General features: G+C 31.2%; 2 protein-coding genes across 5 annotated transcripts in view; one reads left to right on the top strand and one right to left on the bottom strand.

Annotated features, from left to right (window-relative positions):
* Nucleotides 1-4,088, bottom strand: part of PICK1 (protein interacting with PRKCA 1) — a 113,666-nt gene extending 109,578 nt beyond the window's left edge. The window contains exons 1-2 of one of the 2 annotated variants that reach the window (XM_085817031.1): nucleotides 3,950-4,085; nucleotides 1,507-1,626 (exon numbers count right to left, since the gene is read on the bottom strand). In XM_085817031.1, the coding sequence (XP_085673157.1) occupies nucleotides 1,507-1,595 (89 nt within the window). In that variant the 5' untranslated portion in view covers nucleotides 1,596-1,626; nucleotides 3,950-4,085. Of the gene's footprint in view, nucleotides 1-1,506; nucleotides 1,627-3,949 lie in introns of both variants that reach the window. The other variant, XM_085817032.1, reaches the window with a different exon arrangement.
* A 9,716-nt stretch (nucleotides 4,089-13,804) lies between these two features.
* The window catches only part of Zip102B (Zinc/iron regulated transporter-related protein 102B), a 100,909-nt gene continuing 88,450 nt past the window's right edge, over nucleotides 13,805-26,263 (top strand). Inside the window, exons 1-2 of one of the 3 annotated variants that reach the window (XM_035364429.2) lie at nucleotides 13,805-14,131; nucleotides 17,528-17,633. In XM_035364429.2, the coding sequence (XP_035220320.1) occupies nucleotides 14,036-14,131; nucleotides 17,528-17,633 (202 nt within the window). In that variant the 5' untranslated portion in view covers nucleotides 13,805-14,035. The remainder of the gene's footprint in view (nucleotides 14,132-17,527; nucleotides 17,634-26,263) is intronic. The other 2 variants (XM_035364430.2, XM_035364428.2) reach the window with 2 other exon arrangements.

Genomic DNA, 26,263 nt, shown 5'->3' with positions numbered 1-26,263 from the left:
AATTAAAGCAGGTAGTTAGATAACCTTAGTCATTATGAATTTACATGACCACTATTAAATGTTACTTATTTTTTAACAATACTGTTAAAAGTCCCTATTAAAATCACAATCTAATAAAATTTCATACTTTAAAATACATGCAATTTATGTCATTGATTCTTAAACAATATTAGGATAATTATACATTAAAAGCTACAAAATATTTATGTTTTGTAGCAAAAACACTCAACAAAATATTTATGCATCTTTTTAATTTGAAGCCTGGCCAGATATTTTGTCTAATTTATACCGATTTCCTTCTCTTAAGCATCTTTACTAAGAATTAGAAATTCCTCTCAATATGCAAACCAATGTTCTCACTAGTTTCTGCGTGCTTTATCTCTTAAGTTGTCAACCTCTCCACAATGTATCTATGAGGGTTTACTTGATCTAGTAAAAGATAAATAGTCTAAAAACTCTCGACAGACGTGAAGCAAGTTACGCTATGTTTCAAAGTAACTACAAAGTCAGACAAAAGTTTGAATAAGCCTCTTATTTAAAAAGAGCTTAAAGACATGTTCTTATGCTAACCAATTCAATGCAGTTTGTGGCGATGTAATTAAACAAGAACAATCAAATTCAAACAAAAAAATGTGGACTAGTGGTCAATTTAATTTTAATTTAAGCTGACTCAGTAAGTCTATCGTCATACAAATTCAAATGTCAGCAGTGATAATGCAAAGACAAAAAGTTACAAATTATCAGATCTGGCAGGAACTAATGCAGTGAGCAAGCGGAGATTAAAAACACATTCTGTCTTACACAACAAAACCCTCAAAATTTGCATGATTAAAATTAAGGACCTTCCGCTGATTTTGGTCTTAAATTAAGGACTTTTAAGGACCAAAAATCGATTCCAAAAAACTTAAGGACCTTACAAACTCTGTAATTTATTATTAAATTTTATTTCCTGCTTGGTCACTAAATAGTAAATCCAAAGTGCAAATAGTATTTAGCAATCCTTTCTCAACTTTTAGTGAGTTTTTATTATTACAGAAAGTTGTTTTAAAACATTAAGAATAGTTTCTGACTGGAATTTAGGGAAGGAATTTTTTATTCACTGTTTGATATTTTTAAAATACCAATTTCAATTGTGATTCAACTTTAATTTTCATAATCTTACTTTTATATGGATCTGAGTCTGATTATTTGCATATATAAATAATGTTACAAGCAATCACTTCCTCTCCAAGAATTTTTTCATATTTATCAAAAAAACTTTTGATATATAGTGAGTGTATCATAAGGAATGCATCATTATTGCATCCTCAATTAGCATAGAAAAACTTGGTTTCATTTGCTTTCATGACAAAAATACATAACTTTTAGCTGTCTCTAAATTTAGTTTATTACAATGATATACTATTTAAGAAATATGCTTTCCTAGAAATGTTAATTTTTTGAATTAAACAAATACAGTTTATATAATCTAGATAAAACTACCAAAAGTAAAATAAAACACCATACATGCGATCCTCCAACAAAAACAGAGATTCATAATTGCTCATTTCTTCAGGATCAGAAGTTCGAATTCTACAGTAATCAGCACCACTCATAATGCACAAAACAAATTCTTAAAAATGTGAACTAAATAAAAATTTAAAGAAACAACAAATAAAACATTAAAAAAATAAAACATAATTATTAAAAAAAAGTATATTACAAAATAAAATTTCTACTAATTTCAAATTAAACAAAACATACAAATATATCAAAACAAAATAAAATAAAATATAAAAGAAAAGAAATAAAATGTTTAAATAAAATGCACTAATAAAAATTCAAAAACTCTGAAGATATACAGTTTGAAATTAAAGTTTCAAGTAGTTAAGTTACAATATGCACTCAGAACTGCAATACATAATGTATAAAATAACATATTATGTTTTAGACAGCATGAGAAAGTTTTAAAAGAATGAAAAAGCTCTTATAACTATTAAGCTACCACATCTAGAAATTCTTAAAATAAATTAGACTACTAGCGGCTGAGTAGTCAAATTTCATTTTGTAATTTTCTTAAGAATTTTACACTTATAAACCCTGAGTAGGGAAAGAAAACTCAAGAGTATTTTTGGTACTTACATATTATCGCAACCAGGTTGGCGCGATTTGTAAGTTTGAGTAAAAAAGTATGAATAGAAAGAAAATGTACATTTATTAATTACAGATAGTTTTTAATACAGTTTTTTATATTATTTTGTTTTAAAATATAAAATAGCAATTAAACCCTTCCGGTTTCGAATTTGAATAAGTTGCAGAATTATTTTTTCGGTGGAAATCTTTTGGCTATTGCTTTTAGCACTGATTGAAAACCGTCTTCGCCATTAACAGCTTGAGCTTGGTGCCATATAAATTCGAGGCTAATCTTTGGATTATGGTAACTTGGTGATTTTTTGGCAAAAATTTGGTGACCAACCCTGCTAGTTTTGTTTCGGACGCCATTTTGTTTTCACAAAGTAAAGGCATTTTTTTTTTTTAACTCAACATTTTTTTTCAACAATCTGCTAGCCGAATTACGTTTATGCAAGAACTTTTATGGAACAAAAGTGCTTAATCATGAGGACGATTAGGTGTGAAATTGGGAGAAAGTGCAGAATCGCCCACTGCTTGCCGCATTTTTAAGAATTGCACATGCACGGTATCATCCATGTACATGTCGACCTATTTTCACTTTAAAAAACATCCCAGAATTGCACAAAAATGGCATTGTGCACACTCGACTTTATCCATGTACACTGCTAAAGTCCTAGCTAGTAACCTTTATTGCCTTACCAAAATGTCGCCAAAATACCTGTTACCATATTCGAAAGATTAGCCAAATTCGATAAGGTATGAGTCAAGATGATGACGGGCTGTTCCTCTCTGTTTTTTGTTGCGCCATTTGGCTGAGCCCCACATGCACTCTACATGTTGTGAGTGAACGCCCGTGTTGGGATCCACAAAGTTATATTTGTGATTAACAGTTCCATGCAGAAATCGAGCATTTTCGAACTCACTTGTATTGTATCCTTTCCAGCAATCCGAATAAATGACGCTTCCTTCCTTGATATTTTCGCAAATTTTTTCCATCAGGGTAATGGCGCTTCTGTTAGGTACAGTAACCAAAAAAGTCTCTTTCTTTTCTCGGCAAATTCCACCAAAAACCCATTGCTGTGGTAGTACACGCCGAGGGTTATTTTTTCTTTTTACAAATAAATTCTTTTTACAAAACTACATATAACACGTAGGGTTGCCATAATTAGTGTCGCCAAATTTGGCGATTTATGTGAATTTTGGCCTGGTTGCGTTAATATGTAAGTACTGTATTTTTAAACATCTTGAAAATAAAATTAAAGATTCATGTACATACTACAGTATAAATAAATTTAATAATGTGCCATATTTTGATGAAAAAAAAATTAAATACAAACAAAAGTTTACTGATTAAACAATGGTTGAATCTGATACAAAATTCTACAAATTATCTATAGTAGAGTAGGGCAGATCAAATAAAATTACACACACAAAAAAAAAAAAAAAAAAAAAAAATTATGCTGAAGAACATTAGGAGTGAGGTTTTGAAATATGAACAATTTAAGTTTCATTAGTTAAAAAAATTTTCTTTAGAAGAAAAAATTCAAAACGCACTACTTCATTCATATTTAACAATCAATATGCGTGAATTATATGCGGTACGTTCTGAAAACTAACCTCACTCAGCAAAAATAAAATAGAAATATCCTCTTTATAAAAAGAAAATAAAAACATTATTATTTTTTAATGTCCATCTTTATTTTTCAAATACGAAATTCTTTCCATCGAACTTTTGTTAGTAATAAAAACTTTCTATTTCTTACGATCAGAAAACAAAAATTATTTAATTTATAATTTCGCATTATGAAATGTCACATTTCAACTTAAATTAATTTACATTTTGTCTTCCTCCATAAAACAACTGTCATCGCATTCCAGATCTAACATTATTGTATTTTTTTAAATACACCAAACTGAAACCGAAATTTCCACATCAAACCTCTCTGTGGTAGTTATAGACAGACAGACAAAGCAGACAGATGTCTTGTTTTGCTTCCGCTAAGTCTTTTAGCACCAATGTGCAAAAAATCATACCTGCGAAGAGAACCGGCAATTTCATAAAGGAGAGTAAAAAGGAACTTCGTACATTTTGTACGAGTTCGAAATGCTAAAAAGAAAAGATGTGGCCAAATAAAATTTAAAAATAGAGAGAAGATAAAAAGGCCTATAGTTCTTTCTATAAATAATATATAGTAAGGAAAAGAAGCAGAAAATATCCTAAAATACGATTGTGTCCATCAGCGTAGTCAAAAGGAGAGAAATCTGCGTTCATTTGTAAGAAATAGTGCCTTATAGGTGTGTGCAGTGAGTATGTTTGGTAAGGCCGAATAAATATGATAGTTGGGGGGGGGGGAATGGACAGTGTTGAGATGCTTCGTATCAAGGTATTTAGCATGGAATACAAGCAGTTGGCCTTGCTACAAGGCAATATGCTTCCATCCTGAGACACATCTATCTCGAGACCTTACTCGAGACACCGGCTTGAAAAGCTTGCATCAGATGCTTTCCCCATTAGCCGACTCTGTTTCACTACCTTTTAAATTATTATCTCATATTAACTTGTTATTAATAATTTAATGTTATTATCTTGCTAAACTTTACTACCTTTTTATTATATTATAACGACTTACCTTAATGTTACAAACCTTAATGTATACAAAATTTATTAATTAACTTTTCACTTAAATGTCTTCATCTAGCTCATTTTTTTTTAATTTAAAAATTTTCTTTGGGTTAATGCTCACATAATTAGTAATTTTTTAATTTTGTTCGATAGGTCCAAACCGCGTATTTCCAAACCCTACCCCACTTTTCGAATTTTTGACGTCACGGAAATATCGACTAGTTTCACCTGTGGCAAGACGGCGTACCCCACTTTTGACTACTACGGCGCGTTTTCGAAAGAATTGTGGTGTTGATTAGTGACTTTGGGTGCTAATTGTGAGATTTTCGCAATTTAAATTATTATGAGTGGAAATTTAAGCAAAATCTTTAGTGAATAGTTGTTTATCGCCGTAGTGTACTTGAGGAAAGAGGAGAATAATTCACTGCTGATGCATTAACAGTATCAAAAATTTGGAAGACTCGGAAATAAATGTGATGCATTCATCGCAAAATTCAACGAAGCCAGTAAAACAAACGAGTGTTCGCAAAACTTATCCACATCTGAAGTCACTATACAAAAATTATATGTGTGCCAACCCAGATATTTTAATAAATAAATAAATTAAAAAAAAAAAAAAAAAACTTGCAGAAAACTTTAGATCAAGGAATAAGAAAGAATTGCAGTGCCTCTGTGTGCTTAAAAACTACGAAGCATTCTGCAGACTATATCAAAATCAAGGTTGACAAATAGATTAATAAATTTTAATGTTTCTTTTAGTGTATATATTTCAAAAGTATTAAAATTACTTGGACAGTTGTTTAATTGCTTAAAACAGCAATAAAGTTCATTTATAAAGATATACAAGGACCTTCATAATTATCAAAATATTTCATTGCTTTGGTGAAAAACTAAAATTACCTAACTTTTATAACATTAAGTATCTTCGTAACTGTAGTATTATGCTCTGTTTTATAACTTTATTCATTTGTTATACATTAAAATATTTTGTTTTATTTATTAAATGTGTAATCAATTATCAGGATTACTAAATGTGTTAAGAATTTCCATACATGCTTGTGCAGTGTGATTGCATGTTTGTGTAATGAACTTTGATTTTCATGAACGAAAAAGAAAGTTCAAGTGTGTGTCTGTGCAATTTTGACGATATAAATACTGAAATGTGTGTACAGTAAAAATTCAACTAAAAAATATTCGGAAAGCTCTTGAAATTTTGGATAGTCGAGCATATAAAAAATGAAATACTGTAATAAGTGAATGGAAGAATAAACTACTAGTCTAAAATCATAAAAACAGTTCATCTTATTTGTATCAACTTGACTATCAAAAGCCAATATTTAATATTATGCACGATTTTGAAAAAAATGTATGCTACTGATCTTTGGAATATGATAACGGGTTATTTTTACAATGGTTGTTAAGACTGCAAATTGAGACTTTAAATATGAACAATAGTAATCTGAAAATTTGAAGTTGTAATTTTATATCCAACAGTCTCTGCCAAATAACTTCCATGATTTAAGCAATTAAAATACATATTTTTAACCACTTGTTATTAATTTTATAAAGTAAATTCTATAATTTAAATTTTATTTACTTTCATCTATTTTAATGTTTGCCATTATAAATTTCATACAGTCAAAAGTCGTTAATCCGGACTCGTCGGGACTTCGGCGATTCCGGATTATCGATTTTTCCGGATTATAGATCATCAGTTTAAATCTCGTAAGATGGCATGCAGAAATTCCAAAATTAAAAATATGAAACCGTAATTTATGAAATAAAGAACAATTATGATCTAAAGGGTATCAAAATTTGCAAAAAGAAAAAGCTTAATATTTATTTGTTTACTTTATTAAACATTTCTTTCAATGTAAGTTGTTTAAGTTTTGCTTCGTTTCATGTGATAATACTTTCTCTTTAATTCTATTAAACAGACATAATTTCTTGTTCAGTTACAAAGTTCCGCCGTTCAAGTCCTATAATTGCTGTGTCAAGAACACCGACTAATTTGTCAATCGAAATTTTTTTGTTTTCAATAACCTCTGTCACTTTTCTTCGCTATCGGAAGCGAATTATAATGACGAGGAACTTGTTTTAAATCATATCAAAGACGGAGCATATCGAGATGAAATACATTTGGTAAGGAATTATAAGCCAAATAAAATAAAAACATCTGCGCTGAAGATAAGGATAGTGCTGACAAATCAACTTCCAATTCATTACGCGCCCGCCGCCGAGCAGCGTGAAAATGATAAACAGATTTCGGATTTCAAAACATACTTTCGCTTTAGATCCTTTACATATTAACAAATATATATCGGAAATTCTATTTGATATAATCGAAAGTTTAAGCTTACTTTTATAAAATTGCTCTTACAGTCTGCAAAAAATAATAAGCCGGATGCAATTCGAAAATTAAGGAACAACGCAATCATCAACATTAACTGAAATAGATAATTATTTAGCTTATACGTCCATTATACATAAAATGCGCAGTCGTAAAAGGCCTTACGCGGACGCGTGAACGCCTCTGCGCATGTGTCAACGCGGCGCATGCGCAGAAAGTTTTTAGTTTTGATGTCCGGATTATAGATCATTCCGAATTATGGGTGTCCGAATTAACGACTTTTGACTGTACTACATTTTTAAGATTTCATTGTTGCTAATTAAACTTTCTTTACAATTTATTTAGTTATTTTATACGTACATTTATATTTTATGTAAGAAAGGGATTTATGTGCAATAGATATACAGTAAAAATCATTTAACACAAAACAGAGGGGACTGAAATATTTTTTCGTGTTAAAGAATATTGAAAAAAAAAAAAAAAAAAAAAAAAAAAAAACATATATTCAACAAAATTAAGCTTATTAGAGTACATATTATTTACATAGATATGTATATATGCATATTTTTAATAAAAATCAATGAAACAAAAACATCCACAAGAACTTAATGGAATTTAATACAAAATTTTCAAGTTTTTGAAAAACAAAACATTTATTGAGTTTTGGGAAAATAATCTGATATTTTTCTTTGCATTGTCTTTTTTAGCATCAAATTGTTCAATGTCAAACATTTTGCTATTCATTTCACCATTGGAATGTGCGTCTATATAATTGTCCATACTTTTTATGATGTTCCTCATTTAAGATGATGTGGGAACAGGAATTGCATTATTCATTTATTTTCGTCATCAGAATCTGCATCAATGATATTTTTTTACCTTTGAACAAACTCTAAAATAACTTTGTCTGGTATAATTGGGGCTGTACACGCATTATCGTAAACTACTGCAACAAATTCTTCCGATAGACAGTAAGACAGTTCATTAATACAGAAACTTTCTCAAACATTTCATTAAGTGTCAGCTCAGTTTCAATATCCTACTTCTCCATTTCTTTTGGAGCCAAAGAACAATACTTTTGAGAATCGTGTGTAATGAAAATAATTTTCATTCATCCTTAGAATCGCTGAATTCCATGCAATGCATCATATGCACAAAACTCACTAATTTTTACTCACACTACTATGTACTCGTCACCAAATTCCAAAGCTAACTGATGAGAGATGAGATGTTTGTAGAGATGGAAGGCAAAAGTAGCATAGATAAACAAAACTGGCTTGTATCACAGGCTATTTTGAGGGTATTTCAAAGCCAAATTAGCCTCTTTTCTAAGGAAATGTGAAACCAACTCTCTTTCATTTCACACTCCGCTTAAATCTCCCCAGCGATGCCAGTGTTTTCTGTATTTTGTTCATTTCCAGAAAGGATATCTTTTCATGTTAAACAATTTTTGTTGTAAGAGAAACAAAATGCATGAAAATACATAGTAGTTTGTCGGGACCGTTGCATTATTTCGTGTTAACCAATATTTCGCCTTAAGCGTTTTCACGATAAACGTATTCCACTGTATACAGATGTGTTTGGACTATGTATATACAAATATTTTTTTTAAAGGAAAATTTATAATCCTTCCAAAAATTTTCTTGCATTATGCTGCTAAAAATTGATCAGTAAATATACAAATAAAGAAATTTAGAACCAATTTTTCAGAAAGAATAAAAATTGAAATTCAAATTAACTTGATAAAATCCTGTAAATGTAGAATATCAAATATTCTTTTTAGACTAGTAAAATCTTTTTAAAAGATATTTTAATGATTTTACTTTCTCCCCCCCCTTATTTTCCTTTGCTACTGCTGTTTGATAAGAGGTTTTAGTAAAACTTTGTGTTGAGATTATTTTGAACTTTCAAAGATTTTCCACTGCAGGACTTTAATTTTTTCTACTTTTTTAAGGGCATGTTTTCTTTCTTTCTTTCTTTTTAGATTAGAAAAATATTTTTAAATCGGAAGATATTTTCAATGATTTTCCTTCGCTTTGAGGAGGACTAGAATTTTTTGGTGAACTATTAAGATAAAAAATATATTGAAATGGTTCATCAGCTGATTCTGGATACAGAGAAGCAAGGATTTTGTTTTAAAAGGGGAAATGTAATTAAATTCGACATACCTCCTCTTGACGATATTATGTTAAAGTTGGTTGGATTCCTCACCTTTCTTGTTCTTTTATACTTCTTTTTTGTTTTTCTTGTGATGGTTTATTTTAACATGTTGACTGCTGTGGGGATCACCGGTGACCAGCACTCGATTTGGCTTCAGCGCCCCAGGTGCCACCGGCAATGCGACCAATAGTAAAATACAAACTTAAAATAAATATTGATACTGATAAATTTTTAAATAGTACCATTGTTACTATAATGGTTTGAAGAATAATAAATCGTAAAAATTTAAATTATAAATCACAAAAATGGTCTACATATGTTTGGGGGTCGCCGGTGGCCCCCAGCATGAAAAATGCATTAAGCACGATTGTATATAACATTATTTTCTGTAGCTAATATTTCAACATAATATATATCGCATAGTAAAAATTTCAAGTTGGCATCATGGGCAAATCATGTAAAATGCGCGCGGCACTCAACGTATTAATTTTTACATTTTAAAGTATTCTTATTCTACATTTAGATAGGATTTTATGAAGATCATTTGAACTTCAGTTTTTTAGTCTTTGTGAAAAGTTGGTTCTAAATTTCTTTATACATATATATCTCTAAGAACTCCTAGAAAAAACTAATTCATATATTTATTTATCTCACATTTTCATTTTGAAACATTTTAGTACATGCTTTTCCTCAATATTTTAAAAGTTGATTTTTTTGTTAACTGAAATATGTAATGTGGAAAAATTCTATCAAAAAACATAATTCAACTCAACCGAAACAGGAGATAAATAGAGATGATAATAATGTGAGGTATTTGATCCTCTTCCCCTTATAGTCATTTCAAACATTTTAGCGTGTTTTTTCGTTCAGCTGAAACAGTAAAAATATAGAAAAATTCCCACGGAAACATAATTCGGCTGAGAAACAAAACAGGCCAAAAATGGGTTGCCGTCAGGAAACTGGTCTAAAACAGGGCTTCTCAAAACTTTTTTTTAGTCGTTACCCTTTTTTATCACAGATTTTTTTTCATGACCCCAAAATATTTACGAAAATTTTGTGGGACCCCATAAGCATTGCAAAAATCCGAAACGCGCGAGTGAAACTGTCAATTTTTTCATTTGTACCGTAAGATAGTATTGCAGTTTTAGGTCATTATCTTTAATTTCTCATTTTAAGACAATGTTAAAATTTTAATTAAGTAACAGATGAAATGACAGCGTCATGTGCAAAGCAAGTAAAATGAACATTTATATTATAAAAAGAATGCATTGAAACATTTTTGTCTTTCTCTTTGTCTGTATTGTCTTATCTTTATCTATTTTCAGATACATTGTGTAAACATATTGGGTAACTGAAAATTATTATATTGAGTTTAAGAAATAACAAAACTACTAAAAATTTTTGCGACCCCTGCTGTAGATGGGGGTTGCGATCTACAGTTTAAGAAAGTCTGGTCTAAAATAACGTTACAATATTTGATCTTGCTAGAACATTTATAACTGAGGCCACAGCCAGTGTGGTTATGGCAGGTGTGCAAAATTTTGGAATTCACAGAAATATCAAGTAGCAAAATTTTTGAAATTAAAAAAAAAAAAGTGAAAAAGTTTTTAGAATTTAGGACCCACAGAGATTGCATAGCACAACAAAATGTACCTGCTGAAGCTAGGACTCCAGTGCATGGTAATATTTTTGTAAGGAGTGTATGCCTGAATGCAGAGATGCATTTTGAGTCATCATCGCTAGGTCACCAGCCTACACAGCATTGTGTGATATGTCATTCATGCAAATAAGGAATAAAATTGATTGCACTTTAGTTAAATAACTTAACTTGTTCCTTGTAAGTATTATGGAGAGTACTTTAATTGTTGAATAAGAATACAACACTTGCTTTCTGTTCATCTGAAATCGGATAGATTTTCTAGCAGTTATTCCAGCAGAAGTTTGAAGGAACTGATCATTCTGTATTTAATTAGATAATCAAAATACACAAGCTATGGACATAACATATTAAACCATAATTCACTTTTCACATTGGACAGCCAATGTTTTTTTGTTTTTTTCTTTTCAAAATGCAATTGATAACTTACTTTTTTTTTTTTTTTTTTTTTACAAAATTTAAACCTGGGAGTCATGAACAAATTTGTGGGGGGTCACCAAATTCAAAGAAATTTATTTGACAATAAAAGATATACAGAATTTGAAGAGAATTTTTGATGTTTTTTAACATTTCCATATTTTAATTTTGATTTTATTGCTTTCCACTTGATTTGTGTGTTATGCTTGATGATTTCCAAACAGCTCGAATCAAATTTCAAAGCAATTGCATAAGCGCAGCTAAGATGTAGTTTTTTTTTACTATCTTATCTTTAGTGTCTTGCATGCAATTTGTAATTGTAATACACATCAATAATAAAAACAATTTAGTTTTAGTTGCAATTTTGTTCCTGATGGTTAAATGGCCCAAAATAGATACTCAATGTTCACAAGAGAAATGGGATGGATGTACCAACATCAAATAAACTTAGAGAAAAACTATTAATGAAAATGCAAACAAAAATGAATCCACTGGTTCTCTTTCTGCTTCTAAAAGAAATTGAGTAAATATCAAGAAGAGTTTATTTTATACTGTTTTACATGTTGCATTATTAATGGAAAATGAATAGCCATTGTGTGTTAAATGCAGTAAAAACTTGGCATATGGAAAGCATGAAACCTGCAAAATTAAAAACACATTTAGAAACGGTGCTTTTCCGTTTTGCAAGCGCAAACGATAAAGTCGCCAACAATGGTACAACTGATGCCAAATGGAATATCTTCACTGGCAACCTTTTCCGCCTCATTTTCAAAACATGTCGCAGCCATTTCTTATCAGATTGATTGTTTCTTTCAATACTGGCATACAATTACATAGAATTTTTACAAGATAGTTAAATTTTATGCCCTAAGACCATTCATGGTAATTAAGTCAATTAAAATGCAATTCACACCACTCACTCAAAGACGAAAATATAGAAAAGGCAAAATCAAGGGTTAAGCTAATACTTTGGCAAGGAGAATTGAACAAAAACGACAGAAACATGTTCTTCAGAATTTACTAAAGAAAATAATACAGATTTCTTGTTTAAAACAACATATGATAAAACGGAAAAGTACCGATAAAACTGACAGAAAATTTTTTGAAAAATTTCCAAATAAGGAATTAGGTTGGATCTGTGACCCATTTTGCCTTTGGTATTTTCAATTCCAATGTATCTCTAAATGAAAAAGAACAATTAATTGATATTTTAAGTGACAGAATACTGTGTGTTCAAGTTAAGTCTCTAACTTGCCAAAAATTTTAGCTATCTACTGGAAACGAATATGCCGATTTAAAAGGAATGAAAGTAAATTATTACGTTTTTTACATAAAACTTCTAAAATGCTTATGTTACATCTTTCTGTTATATAAGCATTGAAAGTGGTTTTCTCACTGAAATAGAAATAATTTTTCTACTGAATCAACATGGAGAACTTTTTTATTGAAATATTTTTTTCTCAGTGACATTAGTTGCATCTACTACAAACTAAAGATTAAACAACTGTTTTTAAAACATTTTGAATTCGCTGTCATACTGATCTATGAAGCACTAGATTAGTGAGTTTTTATTGCATTATTGACAAATATAGTTTTTAAACAATCAAATAATTTTATGCGGAGATAATTACTTGTCAAATATGAATGTGTTTTCAAGTGGAAATAAATAATGAGTTGTAAAAAGAAAATTCAGTTAGAACATTCACATCTCTAACAGTAATTTGGATTGATTTAATCTTTATAATACAATATATTTTACAATGATAAGGCAAACTCCAATGTGAAAGATTATGCGAAGATTACGATAGTACCTAGAGTATTCAGCATATCGTATAATCCTATAACCAGATAATAATAATATTAAAATAAATTTTATCTGAATGAAGTTTTCTTATTACAGAAACAGTAAAATTATGCCATTACATAAACGAATGTACTTTCAGACAACATACTTCATACAGTTCACAAGTTCTGTTTATGTTACTTTTCGCCCTTCAGCGCATGCTCAAGAATTACCATCCAGGCGAAACTAGTCGATTTGTCCATGACGTCAAAAATTCGAAAAGTGGGGTAGGGTTTGGAAATACGCGACCAAACCTACTCTTAACTATGATTTGGGGGCCCTTTTAAATATGGCTCCATAGCGATTGAGGATTCCTTTACCCCATCAATTTGTTTGTATATGCAGGTTCGAAAGTTCTGATGTTTTTACCATTAAACTGAATAAATTAAAAAATAGAATGTGCAAAATCCATAGTAGAGCTTTGCCTTTTAATATTTTGGATGCCATATTGTGTACATTGTTAAGATATAGTTTAAAAATAGGAAAATAATCAAACTTAATTGTTCCTGCTTGCGAAAATAGTATATCATTGTCTTCAGAAACAATAAACTTAATATTTATCTTTTCGGATGCTGAAATCAATTGATACAACAGAATAGGTTTTACTAACCGTCCGATGTCGGATGTGTAGACACTTCGGATAGTCATCTGCCGAGTTTGACCTGGTAACGTTGGATCTTGGATCGTCCCGGTACTTTCCTTATGGATCACAGTCGTGTCTGCCACATAAGTAGTTTATATTTTTGCGAGTCAGCTAAGCTTAGTAAGTACACGAAGGAAGCTTTGGGAAGTTTCTTGATAGGAAGATGAATAATTTTTAATGGACTGTAAACTCGAAAGTTTAAATTATACTGCTGCAGATTCATAACAACCATGAGTGAAGTTTTGGTGTTGCTGTTTTTATCGTCTGCTATGCTAATCGGCTGTTACATGGCTGGAATGATACCACTGATTGTAACTTTGTCTGAGGTAAGGAATGGTTACGAATGAATAAACCATGAAAGAATTTTTTCTATGTATGATGAAAATCAGCTGGATCATTGTGTTTTTTGAGATACATTTTTATAATGTAATCTTGTGTAAATATGATGCATTTATATGTCTTTTCTTGTAGTTTTGGATAATAGTTATGAATTTTTAACTTTTTTAAAATAATAAGGGTAATAAAGAAATTAAATTTATTTTGTATCAGAAAATATGGTTTATCATTTGTATGATTATTTTTTTGCTGTCTTAATTTTAAACCGTATTTTTAAATAAATATAATTTAAAACAGGGTTTTCTTGTAATCTAGGAATTACAAATGTGCTTCTTGTATTTAACTACATAGAAAAATTAATTTTTCTATTTTAGACATTCATTTTTTGGGGAAAGTGCAGAATCTTCTACTGCTTGGCGCATTTTTAAGAATTGCACATACTCGGTACCCATGTACACATCGACCTATTTTCACTTAAAAAAAAAATCACAGAATTGCACAAAAATGGCATTTTGCACTCCCTTGACTTTATCCATGTACACACTGACCTATTTTCACTTAAAAAGTCAAAGAAAATTGACAAAAATCTAATTCTTCTTACTCTTGTAAAAAGCGCCAAACAAACACCAATCAAATAAGTGGGCGATTCTGCACTTTGGCCCATATTTTTTTCCATTCGGTTGAACTCAGCATGTTAACATTGTGTCTAAAAGTATCGTTGTGTTATGAACATATTACATTTTGACATATTTTGATCATAGGATGTATATATTGTGGAATGTGAAAAATTAACTCTCTCGTTAATTCCTGAAATATATGTGTTAATTACTTTAAATTACTTAATCCAATAAAAATACTTAAATACCATGTTAATGTGTTATTATTGCTTAATTTAAATCATTTTAAAATGTTAAGTGGAATAATGCTTTGAATTATACGTGCTCAGTGTATTCAAGTTTATTCAAGAAAAGAAGGGAGCAGAATATAATCCAAAAGTATTGATATCATTTTTTTATTGTAATACTATCCCCTTGTTTATTAAAGTTCACTGTTTATTAAAGTCACATCCCCTTGTTTATTAAAGTTTCACTTTTATAAAAGCCATTCTGTAGCCATCTTCTCTCTTTCTTTATTTACCAAAAAAAATAAAGATTATCTTTGTTTTGTAAAGAAAAGCTAGAGAGAAAATTATCATTTAACTTTGTGCAGCGATTGAAAAGCATTTGACTTTAATTGTTAAAGAACATGCTGACTTAAGCTAGTTTTACAAGCTACTATGATTGCTTATACTGCCAAAAGTCTTTAATTCGGACTCGTCGGGACTTCAATTCCGGCTTATCGATTTTTCTGGATTATAGATCATCAGTTTAAATCTGGTAAGATGGCATGCAGAAATCATAAAATTAAAAATATGAAACCGTAATTTATGAAATAAAGAGCAATTACGGGCTAAAGGGTATCAAAATTTACCAAAAAAAAGCTTAATAATTATTTGTTTATTTTATTAAACATTTCTTTCAATGCGCGCATGTGTAAATCATACATTACCCATAGTCAAAATTAGAAAATTGCAACCAGAAAACTATTTGATGTGTATTCAGGATATTCATAATGACGAAGAATTTGATTTAAATCATATCCAAGTACATCGAGATGAAATACTACATTTAGTAACCAATTATAAGCGGAATAAAATTAAAACATCTGCCCTGAAGATAAGGATAGTGCTGACAGATCAACTTCAATTCATTGCACGCCGTGACCCCCCCCCCCCCCCGCAGAGCAGCGTGAAATTGATAAACAAATTTCGGAGTGGTTTGAGAAACAAAAGATATGCCTTTATCCATTTTTTTCAGCAATTCTACTTTTTGTTTGATGGACATCGAAACATACTTTCAGTTTGTAGATCCGTTGGCAGCTCCAGAATCGAAAATTCTTTTTGACATAATCGAAAGTTCAAGCTTACTTTTATAAAACTGCTTTAACAGTCTGCAAAAAATAATAAGCCGGACCAATGAGAAGATTAAGGAACGACGCAATCTGGAACATTAACTGAAATAGATAATTAGATAATTTTAGCTTAGCTTATACCGTCCGTTATACATTAAACACAGATAATTTTAGCTTAGCTTATACCGTCCGTTATACATTAAACACGCATGCGTAAACATATTATGCGCATGTGTGAACGCATTATGCATTGACGCATGCGCAGAAAGTTTGTAACTTTGAGGTCCGGATTAACGACTTTTGACTGTATAGTGTTGTACAAATTAAAAACAAATATCAGCCATAGCAGTTATTGTGATATTGCAACTCTGTCACAATAGAGTTATATTTTAATATTGCAGTTCTGTCACATTAACTTAAGCAAATGACAAACCTTCACATTCGATAAAGAGGCTGGCAGAACAAATTGAAGACCTGAGGGTACAAACAATGATCTTCTGTCTACTGCCTTTCTTGCTAATTTATAAAGGCTGAGCTTAACATATCGGTGTCTGTCACCAACTGCTAATCTTCCATTGTGCATGAGCTCACTTACTGTTCTTTTAATTCAGGAATTTAAATTACTGTGCATAAGTTATTTCTCTTTGTTTGAGATGTATTTTACTTTTAGTGTTATGAGCTTTTTACATTGGTATGACTTGATAGAAATATCTTATAGAAATTTTAAATTTAAATTTTTTTATTTATTTATTTTTGAATTAACAACTGCTTTTTGACTACACTATTTTAGTTTTACTGGAATTCTTTTCTGTCATACAGCAGAGGAAATCCTTATTTTGAAATTCAGTTTATTAGCTAAAAAAATTAGTTAAATTTTCTTAAAGCAGTTAATCTTTGGATTATGGTAACTTGGCAAAAATTTGGCAACCAACCCTGCTACAGCAACCTGCTAGTTTTTTTTTTTTGACACCATTTTGTTTTCACGAAGAAAAGGCATGTTTTTTTTCTTACTCAATATTTTTTTCCAACAATCTGCTAGCCGAATTATGCTTATGCTAGAACCTTTATGGAACAAAAGTGCTTAATCATGATGAAGATTAGGTGTGAAATCGGGAGAAAATGCAGAATCGCAAACTGCTTGCCGTGTTTTTAAGAATTGCACATACACAGTATCCATGTACACGTCGACCTATTTTCACTCAAAAAAAATCCCAGCATTGCACACACTTTTGACTTTATCCATGTACACTGCTAAAGTCCTAGCTAGTAACCTTTATTGCCTTACCAAAATGTCGCCAAACTACCTGTTACCATATTCCAAAAATTAGCCCTTAAAGCTATTATGTATATTTAAAAAATTCAGTGTGTAAATTATTTATTTGTTTGCCTTATTCAGTCATTATATTCTGACATGTATGCTGGGCACTTGCTTTCAGGATAAATTGCAGCTTGTATCAGTATTGGGTGCTGGACTTTTAGTTGGGACTGCTCTTTCTGTTATTATCCCTGAAGGAGTAAATACTTTATATGCAACGCAGATTAGTGAGTTTTATGTTTCTTCTCTGTAGTTACATTTAAGACTAAATGTTAAGAATTTTAAATACTCAAAGATCTTAATTTTGTATTGTAAGAAAGTATTTTCCCCAACGTTTTATTTAGAATCATGAAGACATAAAATCATCAGTTTGTAAGTCATCAATTAATGATTATTATATAGTAGTGTTTGTTAATTAATCATGGCTTAATGATTATTGCATAGCTCTATTTAGTAGTGTCCATCCATACATGATAAAACTGTGCGACTCTACTGTACATAAGTGAAAAATGTTATTCTGAATTTAAAGTAGGTAGTCAGTTTCACAACGATGTTTCATCTTCATGTTTATGAGAAAATTATCTCATTAGTTGTTTTCTCCACTATATCTAGTTAAAATTCCAGTGGTTATCTCATTCATGAGTGGTCAATAGTATATTATAGATTTATTGATAATTTATGAACATTATTTTCCACTTTGTATAGATTTAGAGACAGAAAGGCCAAAAGAACAGTTGTTATGAAATAATAAAGTGTAGGGTAAAAAAAAAAATGATAAATAAATCTGTATGAATTTATGTCAGAATAATATTAAATATAGAGAGCACTTCCACTGTTAAGTATGAAGATCATGTAAAACCAAAACAGACTGATTCATTCTATATTGCAAATGAAATTTAATTGCAATTTATTTTTCATTAATTTATATTACTCTCAATCTGATTGTTACAAATGTGAACATATATTAACAGTAAATTAATGGAGGGTGTGCTGGACAGTTATTAAATGCTTTCAGTATTTTATGCTGTTACTTACTGTTAAATTAACAAAACTAAATACATTTCGTATAGCAAATATTTTTATTAAAACTGCAAAATATGTTATGTTTATTATGTTTTATTAGTGAGACACAGAGAAAGGAATCTTGCCATGTGTTTTATCTTTAACTGTTGTGTCTTCAGTTGAGATAATCCCTGAACACTATTATTTTTTATTTAAAAAGTCCTCATATTGTAAAGTAGTGTATAGCTATCTCAAACCATTTACTTTGCAATGTATGATTCAATAATTTATCAGTTTGGAGTTTATTACAGATAAAAATTTTTTCAAAAAATATACTTGATATTTTGCAAAGCAACATTAGCATTAATTTTGTCACCTTTTGGAAAGATTTTCATCACTTGTAACAGATTATTTTTCTTTATTTTATTTTTATTTCAGTTATAAACTCTTCCTATTGAGAGAGTTTATAGTAAGTATGAATTTTTTTTTTTTTTTGCATTAAATCTATTTATAAAAGTATGCCTATTTATTTATGCCTGTTATTTGTTGGATTTAAAGTGAAAATAGGTGAAAATAGCGAGTGACTATTGTAAGAAATTTTATGTGGAAATATATTTTAATCACCAAAGAGGGCATAAATCTTTCATGATGTATACTTCTTGTTCTTGGTTCTAGCAGTGCCAGTTGAATGTGTGTTGGACGTAAATAAACTTGGCAGTTTTGAAACCTGATTCGTAGTGTTCATTTACCTTGGTGATTCGTGTGATTTGAGTTAGTGTCTTGAACCAGGATAACCTTGGAAATCTTGACGGTTATTATAATATTTGATATTTTTGGCGCCCAACAGTTGCGCACGAACAGTTTTTGATTTAGAATGCGGTGTTGTCGTGTTAGTGAAAAGTTATCCCTCTGCGCTGACCGTAGAAGGAAAAACATTCAGAATACTTGTGAATGTACTTCATCAGGAAAGTGAGTTCCTAAATTAGGATTATACCATTTGAAGCCTGCACCAGGTAAGAGAATAAAGTTATTTTATTTGTTATTATGGCAGACGATATGATTAAATTGAAAGCTACCATAATTTCCGGAAGAAACGCCCCGGCGTTTACGTTTTTAAAACTTAAATTTTCAGCGGGTGCAGCGTTTCTACCCATGCGGCTTTCAGGTGCACTAAAAATAAAATATTTCTGGACGTAAATAAACTTGGCAGTTTTGAAACCTGATTTGTAGTGTTCATTTACCTTGGTGATTCGTGTGATTTGAATTAGTGTCTTCAACCAGGATAACCTTGGAAATCTTGACGGTTATTATAATATTTGATATTTTTGGCACCCTACAGTTGTGCACAAACAGTTTTTGATTTAGAATGCGGTGTTGTCGTGTTAGTGAAAAGTTATCCCTCTGCGCTGAACGTAGAAGGAAAAATGTTCAGAATACTTGTGAATGTGCTTCACCAGGAAAGTGAGTTCCTAAATTAGGATTATACCATTTGAAGCCTGCACCAGGTAAGAGAATAAAGTTATTTTTGTTGTTATTATGGCAGACGATATGATTAAATTGAAAGCTACCATAATTTCCGGAAGAAACGCCCCGGAGTTTACGTTTTTAAAACTTAAATTTTCAGCGGGTGCAGCGTTTCTACCCACGCGGCTTTCAGGTGCACTAAAAATAAAATATTTCCTATGATAGTCATTGTGCATAGTTTGAATAACTTTGTCATTGTACATAGTTTGGAGAGCCTTGTCATTGTACATAGACCACTCAGTTGTTTTTTGCGAACGCTATTTTGTTTACGTTCTTTCCCTTGAACGGGCCTGCATGCATTATTCACCCTAAACGGGATCTCAGAACAATAACATTCTTCCCCCTTTCAAATCAGCATTCTCATCATTTTGAATAGTCTCTCTCCTCCACCATTCGATGAATCTTCCAGTGCCCATTCTCTCCCCACCCCTGCCTTTTCTGCAATTTTTTTCGAAGGCAGACACGACTCCACCTGCCTCGCAATAACGAACGAACTCTGACGTATTTCCCCTTCAGCATGAATTGATTTTTCTTGGCATTCTGCCAGATACAGATCCCATCAGTTTGGGTACAAGTATATGTTGGATAGTTTTTAAGTAAAAAGGGAGCGGAAAATTTTTGAAAATGGCACCTAAATGGCACAGAAGCTATACTGCTGATTTTAAGCTTAGTGTAATTTCACGTGCTGAACAAATTGAAAATAGAGCAGCAGCTCGAGAGTTTGAAGGGGACGAGTTCAATGTTGTATTCGACGTTGTTGAACTGAAAAAGAACTTACAAATATGCCACAACAGAAACGAATCAAAAGAAGTGGTACTGTAAGGTGACCGAATCTAGAGGACGGCCTTGCAAACTGGATAAAGGAGCAATGAGGAAAGGGAATGGCAGTTTCGACTGTAAAAATCCATTTACAAACAAAATTTATAGCAAAACAAATGAACATAAATGATTTCAAAGGAGGGCCTTGCTGGTGTAGCAGATTTATGAAAAGAAAAAATATTTCTCGGCGTACTAGAACAACAGTCGGGCAACAATTACCAATGGACTGGCAGGATAAAAAGGCATCTTTTCTAAAATATGTGACAAATATTATTGACAAAAAAAAAAAAAAAATTTTTTTGGTTACAGATAATAAATATGGATGAAACGCCGTTAGCTTTCAACATGACGTAATTATTTGTGCAAATGAGAATGGCTGGATGTGCGAAACAATCATGCATGAGTGGCTACAAAAAAGTTTGGCAGTGCCGTAAGTTTTTCCAACCAAAAGGGTTATTGACAATGGATTCGATGTGTGCTCATTTACTTGAGTCAGTGAAAAACAGATATCAAAAATTATGTACGGCCTTAGCAATAATTCCTGGTGGTTTGACAAAAATCTTACAACCGTTAAATTTGTCAGGTAATAAATCCTTCAAAGCTGAAGTCCGAAAGCGGTGGGAGTGTTGGATGAGTGAAGGATTGCATACGTATACCAAAAGCGGTAAAATGCGTAGAGCATCTTATGAAGAAGTTGCAAAGTGGGTAGTGGGTAGGAAGTGCGTGGAAATCGGTAAAACCATCATCAATAATAACAGGGTTCAAAGAAGCTGAAATTATAGGCTAATCTTTGGAATATGGTAACAGGTAGTTTGGCGACATTTTGGGTAAGGCAATAAAGGTTACTAGCTTGGACTTTAGCAGTGTACATGGATAAAGTCAAGAGTGTGCGCAATGCTATTTTTGTGCAATTCTGGGATTTTTTTTAAGTGAAAATAGGTCGACGTGTACATGGATACTGTGCATGTGCAATTCTTAAAATTGTGGCAAGCAGTGGTGATTCTGCACTTTCTCCCAATTTCGCACCTAATCTTTGTCATGATTAAGCACTTTTATTCCATAAAGGTTCTAGCATAAGCATAATTCGACTAGCAGATGGTTGGAAATGTTGAGTAAAAAAAAAAAAATGCCTTTACTTCGTGAAAACAAAATGGCGTCGAAACAAAAACTAGCAGGTTGCTGTAGCAGGGTTGGTCACCAAATTTTTGCCAAAAAATCGCCAAGTTACCATAATGTGAAGATTAACCAAATTATATCCTTAGATAAAGAGACTGTAAACCAAGAGGATGAAATGTGACGATCTAGAAGACTTTGACTTAGATCAGCATTTACTAAATCTTTTTAATTCAGATAGTGAAGAATCAGATTTTGATGGCTTTGTATGATGTATAGTGTGCTGTAATTCCTTTTGTAAGTAAAATTTAAAATTTCCTTTTGTCATCCAAATTAAATATTTCGTTGTTGCAACATTTTTTATAATATAGTCTGAGTATTACAAATATGGACTTCTTTAATAGGTAAATATAAGTATATTCATGAACGTAAATATATTTTCAACATTTCTTACCTTTAATGTATTTTAAAGTTTTGGTTTCATTTCATGCATTTTTCTTAACTGATATGTCATATATCAGGACATAGGTTGAGATTTTGCAACTATACAGCCCACGACGATGTCACATGCAATTGAATCTATTGCAGCATTTACGAGGATGCGGCGTTTCTGTGTAATTTGAATTTTTTTCCCGCCATTTTTCTCGAGTGCGGTGTTTACGCTGATGCGGTCTTTCTTCCAGAAATTACAGTACTACAAAAACTATGAGACAAGCTATTTCTAAAATAATAAATGTTCTAGAACCTGAAATTAAAAAATATATTTGGGATAAGAATATGGTAGAAGAAAATGTATTTTTACTTACTTCTAAGCAGTCTGTGTTGAAAGAAATTAATGAAAAAATATTGGATTGTGTTAAAGGTGATGAGTCTGAAATTGAGAAAGAATGTAATACTGTTTTAGAGTATGATGAAAAAATAAGTTTATGTAATTTTAGGGGTAAAAAGAAACTTAATTTAAATTATCAGATAGTGAGCATTGAAAGTGAATCGCCTGGTAACCATACTGCTGCCGTGAAGGTCGAAAACAAAAATAACATTCGGTTACTTCAAATTTCAATTCCTAAATATTATGGTGATCCACGTTTATTTTTGGAATTTTATAATTCCTTTGAAAATAATATTGGTAATAATAATGAGTTAACAAAGGTCAAGAAGTTTACCTATCTTAAATTCTTACTCGCAGGACCTGCTTTGAGTGCAGTATCTGGGTTTGCACTATCTAATGAAAATTATGACGCTTCTATAAGTTTAATTAAAGAAAGATTTGGACGAACAGATTTGGTAATATCTTCGTACATGAATCTTGAACCGGTTAGAAGTTTGTCCAATGTGAAAGCACTAAGAACACTATACGATTCTTGTGAAATCAATACAGCCAAAAGTCTTTAATCCGGACTTGGCGGGACTTCGGCGATTCTGGATTATAGATCATCAGTTTAAATCTGGTAAGATGGCATGCAGAAATTATAAAATTAAAAATATGAAACAGTAATTTTTGAAATAAAGAGCAATTATGATCTTAAGGGTATCAAAATTTACAAAAAAAAAAAAAATAAAAAAGCTTAATATTTATTTGTTTACATTATTAAACATTTCTTTCAACGCGCGCATGCGTAAAGCGTACATTACGCATAGTTGAAATTAGAAAATTGCAACCAGAAAATTATTTCATGTGTACTCATGATATTTATAATGACGATGAATTTGATTTAAATCATATCAAATACGGAATACATCGAGATGAAATACTACATTTAGTAAGGAATTATAAGCCGAATAAAATAAAAACATCTGCCCTGGAGATAAGGATAGTGCTGACAGATCAACTTCCAGTTCATTGCGCGCTGCGACATCCCCTAGCAATTCCACTTTTTGTTTGATGGACATCAAAACATACTTTCACTTTGTAGATTCTTTACATATTAGTAAATATATATCGGAAATTCTATTTGACATAATCGAAAAATCAAGCTTACTTTTATAAAATTGCTCTAACATTCTGCAAAGAATAATAAGCCGGATCCAATTCGAAGATTAAGGAACAATGCAATCTGCAACATTAACTGAAATAGATAATTAGATAATTTTAGCTTAGCTTATACTGTCTGTTATACATTAAATGCGCATGCGTAAATGTATTACGTGCATGCGCACATGCATATGCGCATGTGTAAACGCCTATGCGCATGCGTGAAAGCATTATGCATTGACGCATGTGCTTGTAGTTTTGAGGTCCAAATTATAGATCATTCCAGATTATGAGTGTCCGGATTAACAACTTTTGAAGGATTAACGACTATAAGAAGTTTAAATTCATTAGGTATTGTGTCAGAAGCTTATGGGACTCTTTTAGAACCTGTATTTTTAAAGCTTTTACCAGACGATATGAATCTGGATTTTAATAGAAAAAGAAACTCTAAACAGCAATATAGCTTAACAGAACTTCTCAAATTCATTAGATTGGAAGTTGAGAGTCAGGAAGCTTCTAATTTAATAATAAACTCAAAGAAAAGGGACACAAATTACGGAGTTAAGCAGAATAAAAATAATTACTTAGAAAGGGCAAGCGTTTCTACTGCTTCGTTAGCCACAGTGACTAAGCCATATTGTTTCTATTGTAATCAAAATGCACATGATGTAGGAAAATGTGAGAAAAAAATGAGCAAAAAAGAGCGATATTAAAATACTATGGACGTTGTTACAGATGTTTTAAGAGAGGTCATGTATCTTCCAGATGTAAAATGAAACTTCAGCCTTGTGAGTTGTGTAATGGTTTAAATCATAATAAGTTATTTTGTAAAAATATTGTTCCTGAAGTGGAAGCGGTTTCAGATGTTAAACAGAAAGTAGTTACAGTATCAGATTCTAAGCAGAATGTAGTTGCATCCCTGTCGTCTAACTCTGACTGTTTCTGGAACTGCTGATAAAGGTGTATATTTACAAATATGCACTCTTTATGCTTCAGATACAGATAATACTAGAAGCCAAATAGTAAAAATCTTAATTGATGGTGGATCACAGAGGTCATTTATTAGATCTGTTTTAGCTAAAGAACTGAAATTAAGGACTTTAAGGAAAGAATGGTTATATATTTATTCATTTGGATATATCCAGGGTAGACTAATGGAATATAATGTTGTTCAAGTTACCTTGAAAAGTATACATTGACCTAATGAATCAATCACTCTTGAAGCTCTTGTTACAGATACAATTTCTGGAGCAATCATAAAAATTCCCTCCAAAAACATTTTAGAAATATTAAAATCAGAAAATTTAAAATTAGCCGACAATGGTGAAGCAGCTGAAATAAAAATATTGTTGGGATCTGATACATGTTGGGAAGTGCAAACAGGCGAAAAGCAAAGGGTAAGTAATAAATTATTTGCGGTGTCTTCTATATTTGGTTGGTCCTTGGTTGGATCTTTGGAAGGTGATCAGTCTAGTGCCTGTGTTTTTACAACTGGTACTTCTCACTGCTTAAAGGAAGATAATAATTCAGTTAAAGAATGTTTGCGAAGGTTTTGGACTCTGGACCTCTTGGGTTTAGAGGAGAATGAGAATCCTGATGATAAATCAGTCATTGAGAAATTTGAAAAAGAATTGCATTTTACTAATGGTAGATATGTAGGTCATTTGTTAAGGAAATCACATCGTGAAAACTTGGGTAATAATTAAGAAAACGCCAAGCGACGTCTAGTATCTTTCGTTAATAAACTAAAAAATGATGAATGGCTTAGGTCGAATTATGATAGCATATAAACGAACAGTTAAAAAATGAAATAATTGAAAAGTGCGAAATTGAAAGTTGTAACAGTAGTAAAATGTATTATATGCCACATTCTCTAGTGGTAAAAAAAAAATGTATCAAAAACTAAAGTCCATATCATGTTTGACGTTTCTTCGAAGTATAATGGGGTATCTCTAAACAATTGTTTGATGCCTGGCCCAAATTTGAATCCTTCTGTTTTGGACTTGATATTGCGGTTCAGACAATACAAACATGCATTCTCAGCAGACATTGAAAAGGCCTTTCTCCAGATTGGAATCTCTGAAATTGATAGAGATGTATTACGGTTTTTATAATTTGATAATAATTACAATTTGAAACATTATAGAATGACTTGCGTTCCTTTCGGTATGTCATGTAGCCATTTCATTCTGGCGTGCACTATAAAAAATCATATAAAGAAAATAGAGTTAGAAAATCTAGTTATTTTTGAAATGTTGAACTGTTCGATCTACGTAGATGATGTTTTCTATGGTGCAGATTCTGTGGAACAGGCTTTTAAGTTAAGTACTGGAGCCTATTGCGTGCTTAAAGATGCCGGAACGAATTTACGTCAGTTTAATACAAATTCAGAGAAACTCAAAAAACTTTGGGATGATTGTGGAATAA

This window comes from Stegodyphus dumicola, chromosome 5 (genome assembly GCF_044657685.1).
Source record: "Stegodyphus dumicola isolate Sdum_Otavi_A_Nest chromosome 5, ASM4465768v1".
Classification (NCBI taxonomy): domain Eukaryota; kingdom Metazoa; phylum Arthropoda; class Arachnida; order Araneae; family Eresidae; genus Stegodyphus; species Stegodyphus dumicola.
The sequence above is the reverse complement of the archived record's forward strand: the minus strand, read 5'-3'. Positions and strand labels throughout refer to the sequence as shown.